This window comes from Uranotaenia lowii, unplaced genomic scaffold (genome assembly GCF_029784155.1).
Source record: "Uranotaenia lowii strain MFRU-FL unplaced genomic scaffold, ASM2978415v1 HiC_scaffold_745, whole genome shotgun sequence".
Classification (NCBI taxonomy): Eukaryota; Metazoa; Arthropoda; class Insecta; order Diptera; family Culicidae; genus Uranotaenia; species Uranotaenia lowii.
Window position 1 is genome coordinate 1 of NW_026598695.1, and position 6,035 is coordinate 6,035.

General features: G+C 40.2%; 1 protein-coding gene across 1 annotated transcript; it reads left to right on the forward strand.

Moving 5' to 3' along the window:
- Nucleotides 1–3: 3 nt before the first annotated feature.
- LOC129760734 (protein daughter of sevenless) lies at nucleotides 4–5,607 on the forward strand (the record flags this gene model as incomplete). The annotated part of the gene is made up of 7 exons (XM_055758392.1): nucleotides 4–95; nucleotides 2,578–3,402; nucleotides 3,466–3,535; nucleotides 3,599–3,865; nucleotides 3,932–4,138; nucleotides 4,211–4,312; nucleotides 4,376–5,607. Coding segments are annotated over 7 exons (1,932 nt in total), but the record flags the coding sequence as incomplete, so codon positions are not given.
- Between the last annotated feature and the right edge of the window lie 428 nt (nucleotides 5,608–6,035).

The window sequence follows — 6,035 nt, forward strand, 5'->3', positions numbered from 1 at the left end:
GAGGACGTGTTGTTGAATGCGCGCGGCACCGAGTACACCAACCGAGAGACCATCATTTCCGAAGCCAAACTCGTTAGCCACAATCAATCGATTCGGTGAGTATTATTTTATTACAAAATTCAATTGAATTATTTCGACCTCATCCAAGAATCAGTGTCAAAGCTTATCAGATCTTAAGTATCAGTTTGGCTTTCCTTTAAAGTTTCATCAAATTGGAAGGGACGTTTCGCTATTAAATCGATCCCTTTTCTAAAGTTTGGGTTAAAAAAAATCACATGGCCTAGCAAACATGTTTTGGTTTAACGAAATAAACCGACTACCTACATATTCCATACACGAGTTTGATACAAAGTTCAGTTCAGGGGCCGAAAAGTACAACAGGTCAATTTAATAATAAAAGTTTAATTAACGACAAATTTCATTAGAAAAGATCTGCCTCGACATCCAAAAAAAGGAAGAACCATTCTACTTCCGCAATCCGAACCTGAATTGTCTCACATGAATAATCTTGCGTTTGTTTAATTTTTTAAATTTGAAGTTTATTTCACATCAGCCATCTTCATTCTAAATGTGCTTGATATGCAAGATTCAAAGTTGCCCAAAAATCTTGTATCAATTGTATCAATCTCGTATCTAGTAAAGTTCCCACCCGCAACTTCGGAAGTTTGACGCCAATCTTTACCACCATTAATCCTTTTTTGGCGTAGAATTAAGTCTTTCGGCAACATTATAGGGGGACGAATTGAAATTTGCGAATGAATCTCGCGTCACGAAAATAGCTTCTTTAACAGACATCGCATCTAAAGGATTATGACGTCATCACCAAACCAAAATAAAAAAGTGAAAAAGAAAGAAAACACTGAAGCCCGATCTCTTGATGGATTTTGATTTGTCCTGTTTACTAAAGGTATAAAAGAAAAGGCTCATCGTCAGATTATGTCACATGGTCGTATTATGTTGCATATTGCATGGTCGATGATAGTACATAGTTGGATTATGTTGCATGATCGGATTATGTCACATGGTCCGATGATATCATATGGTCGGATTATTGCATGATTATGCTACATGATCGAATTGTGTTGCTTGGTCGGATTATGTCATATGGTCTGATTATGTTGCATGGTCGAAGATGTTGCATGGTAAGATTATGTCACATGATCGTATCATGTTGCATGGTTGATTATGTTGCATGGTCGAATTATGCCACATGGTCAGATTATGTTGCATGGTCGAATAATGTCACATGGCCGATTATGTTGTATGGTTCAATTATGCTACATGAGCGGATTATGTTACATAATTATGCAACATGGTCGAATTGAGTTGCATGGTCAGAATATGTCACATGGTCAGATTATGTCACATGGTCGGATAATGTTCCATGGTTACATTATGTCACATGTTCGGATTATGTTACATGGTCGGATTATGTCACATGGTCGGATTATGTATGTTGCATGGTCGAACTATGTCACATGGTAGATTATGTCGCATGGTCGATTATGTTGCATGGTTTAATTATGTCACATGGTTGGATTATGTTGCATGGTCGAATTATGTCACATGGTCGTATTATGTCACATGGTCGACTATGTTGCATGGTTTAAATATGTCACATGATCGGATTATGTTGCACTGTCGGATTATGTCACATGGTCGGATTATGTTGCATGGTCGAACTATGTTACATGGTAGATTATGTTGCATGGTCGAGCTATGTCACATGGTAGATTATGTCGCATGGTCAGATTATGTCACATGGTCGGATTGTGTTGCATGGTCAGAGTATGTCACATGGTCGGTGATGTTGCATAGTCAGGTTTTGTCACTTGGTTGTATTATGTTGCATGATCGGATTTTGTCACAAGGTCTTATTTATGTTGCATAATTTGATCATGTTACATGGTCAGATTATGTTGAAATTTGCATAATTCTTCGTTTAGCGGTCATAGCTAAATTACTACCTCCTCAACTTTTTTTTATCTCAGATGAATAATAAAAAAAATAAACATACACTAAACTTCTGAGATATTTTTTCCAAATTTTTTTTAAATGCTCAAAATTTTCAAGCGTGGCTATCAAACACATCTTCAAGCAAACGAAGCTTACTTAGATCTCCATATACAAACATAGTTCGATTTATTTGAGGCATGATTTTGAGGCAAATTTTGAGCATGAAAAAAGTAATTATCAGAGCAAGTTCACTCGTATTGTGAAAAAATGGTAGCCATTTTGACACTTGTAGCACTTTTTCAGGATGCAGGAATTGCGCGTATAGTAAATGCAGGAATCGGACTGATTCTGTCAGTTACTGTGATTTTCCTTAATCCGGACCGGAGTTCGATCGAGAAAAAGATCGGGCATAAAATCGCCCATTTCAACCATTAGGCAAAATTTTCCTGTATGTTTGGATAACGCGTCGCTTTGAGCCTACACCTTTTCTGATACCAGATACAAATGTTGTTACAGACCTTTCACTATTGTTCATTTACAATCATTGATCCTTACTAAGTTAAGCGTACAAACCAAGTGGGTAAATAAATTTCATGACCTTTTCGTATTTTTATGCTTCAGAAACAACAACATAGAGGCATATTCGAACTTGGGCACAATCGAAAGAACCCAATCATTGCGTGGCAAACCTTCATCACCGGAAAAAACCGCCGGAATGTCTGAGCATGGTCACACGGCATCCAAAGGCAATCACATGCGTACTCAGTCTCTCAACACTGATCACAAAATAGACATCGCCTCTAGCAGTCTTTCCTCGACCGGAAATACCAAAAAGATCCCTGAAAACTTGAAGCTAGATCGCAGTGGTTTCGAAAGTGGTCCTGAACAACCGTCACCCGCTCTGAGCACCTCGTCCGGGCCTTACATTCCCATCAGTGAATGCTTTTCCGGTAGTCCAATGCTGTTGAACTCTCCTATAACGCCTTTGAATTCGTTGGACCCCCGATTCTACGATACCCCTCGAAGTCACACCAATATCACCGGTTTCAACTTGGTCAGTAACGAACAACCGTACTCGCCTAAGCGGAATAACCTCAATGGTGCTCCGACGGCATCGGTTCCGGTTCCCGGAGCTGCAGATAACGCAGCCAAAGCCGTCACGAATCGTAGTGGAAAATCCAGTCCTTCGGATTCGGAAAGCGTGTTCACGGATGACGAGTGGACAGCATCGGCCGGTGGAGGTTCGGTGGATTCCAATGCCGGGAAGGAACGTAACGCTAGACCTTCGGATAGTTCTATTGAAAACGATGCAATCGGATGGACTTATGTTCAGCGTTTTTCCAAGGTGCCTCCGCAACAGCCTCAGCCTCAGGAAGGAAAAGCACCCGCTACGGCCCCTCCAAGACCACCGAAACGCACCAGCTTGATTCTCGACAGCATTGAAAAGTGAGTTATGAGAAGGTTGAAAGTTGAGATTTATTTAAAAAATGTTTTTCCCCTGTTTTTCAGGCATAAGGATATCCAGACTTCGGATACTGAGAATGCCTCACCAGCCATTGGCCCCAAGAATGCTAGTTCCGTAAGAGACCTGTCGGATTTCGTCAAACAAGCGGCTTAAATCATATGTTTTTTTAAATTCCAGTGCGTAGATGAGTTCTACGATATTCCGCGATCACATCAACCTGGTCAGTACACCAGCGCAATGCACCTTTCGGACGATGTTGATTTGCTGTCCCCGTTAAGTCAGTGCGATCTGGTGGCTTCCAGCACTCCGAATTTGATGGTCAGCAGCGAGTGCGCTTCGAATGCCGGCACCTTGGGTCGATTGACGAGACGTTCCAACTGCTACACCAATGCCGCACCGCAAAGAGTCGAAGGCAATGTGTTCCGTTTTGATTTCAGCGAACAGGTTTGTGATTAGCTCATAAGAAATTTTATAATCGATATAGAATTAAGTTCTGTTTTTTTTTAACAGGGAGACGCACCGGCAATAAATCGTAATCTGAAGCCAAAATCCAGCATCGACATAACGAAATCGGTTGAAAATGTCTCCCACGGAATGAAGCAGATGAGCTTGATGAGTCCGGCTCCTCCAACACCATCAACAGCAACGATTTGTGGTGGCACGCTGAAAAATCCACCGCCATGTGTGGACAGAACTAAAAAGCCAACAACACCGAATGTAATACCTATAGATGAAACATTTTCTATTGATAATGTTGATGAATTAATGAACACCTGTACTCTTTTACAGATTGGCACAAATTCAATGCGACGCAAGGGTGGTCCAGTTTCCCTATCACTGCAAAATCATAACGAAAATGTCTATGGAAATGCCCAAGATCATAACTCTTCGGTGAATTGCTTAGTTTATAAAAGGAATGTTCTCCATTATTTAAATTTTGTTATTTTTTCCCAGCTACTTTCCGGAATTTCACCTCGAACCCCCGGCAAGAACGAGGACCGCTTGCAGTATCTCGACCTGGATCACTCCAACAGTCCGCAGAAAACCCACAACTCCAGCGGCCCCAACAGCGCACTTCATCATGCTTCAAACGTTGGCGTCGCATCTGGAGGAGGGTTGATGATTTCTCAATCCTCCGGCAATTACTCGAGTGCCGCACTGAGTTGCGCAGGATCGAACAATTCCGGCAGCAGTTTGGCACCGCCGGCTATTGCCCGGACCCCCTACACTACGGTGGACTTTGTCAAAACAGATGCGTTCAATCGAATCCGAGCCGATTCGGAAATGAACCGCAATCAGTCGCGCTTGAAGGATCAATCCTAGAAACGATAGTAGTCCTGTGAAGGTGGCGAAAAAGCAAGTGCAATTAGTCAAATGCCTTCATTACGTAACACACAAACGAAAAGTTCGAACTTCACTCAAAGTGAACCGTTTATGTTTCAACAATTGTATTTTATGAGTTTTTTAAATGCATGTACGCTACGATACAGAAGCTTATTATTACATTTATTAGGTTAATATCGAACAAAGATGTAAGATGTAAGTTTTGATACAGAGACATACATTATTTGTACTGTGATTTCGTTGGGCAGAAACATGTAAGTTTTCTAGAAAACATTCGCATTTAGTGAAAGCAAAAAAAGCAGTCCTACTGCATCAGCATTTAGATGAATCGATATCTTGAACAAAAACGAGTATTTTAACAACTTTCAAATAAAATTTCACTTTCCACGCGATACAGATGAGAAAACATGAGGAAGCATTTTAAAGTAGGTATTTATCTGTTTAAGTTGAGCGAAAAACAAAAGTCAAAATGACAAACACTGTGCATGAGAAAAAAATAGAATTGCGTCAGTTTAAAAAAATGTTAAATGGTATTTTCAGAAAAATAATAAACCATCGCAACAATGGGCTTCTGATGAAAATGAAACTTTTTTCAAGTATTTTAGTAACATGTAGTTAGAGTAATCTGTTTTAAAAGAAAATTTTAGATGTCAAAAAAATTTGGTTTTCCAAAAACTGTCTCTTGAACAACTATTACTTCCCGTTGTCTTGCTATTTACTCCGTTAGCCGTAGAAGCAGAGCTACATTCTAGCTTTTAACAATAGTTAAAGTTTGAAATGTATTTTAGGATAGAGAAACAAAAATATTTTAACTGCACAACAATAAACTTTTTCAAAATATAGTGATTAGGAGGTTTCTTCGCTAGCGTAATTTCACAGTCCAGAATTTAAAAAATCCGTAACACAATCTTTTGGAAAACGTTAAAGAGAAAAGGAATATACTGAATGTTTCTGAAGTTGGTGTGGTGTGAACATTAGCAATATAGTCAAGTACCCACCGAATACTGGATTGAATGGAGCGAACGGTACTTTTGCTCCGCAACACCGTTTTTTTTAGCAGTGAATACCGTTGTAAACTTCTGCAGTATTCCTTCGCTTCTGAGGAACTGAGCTATCGCACGCCCTCTGTACTTGCCACCTAGATCGGACCTGATCACCTTCGGCGGCCGGCCAAATAGCGTCTTCATCTCACGGACAAAATTTTGGACAGCTTCCAAGGTTCCAGACTTCTTGCTCAGAAAATACAGCTGAGTGTAGAGGCTGTAATCGT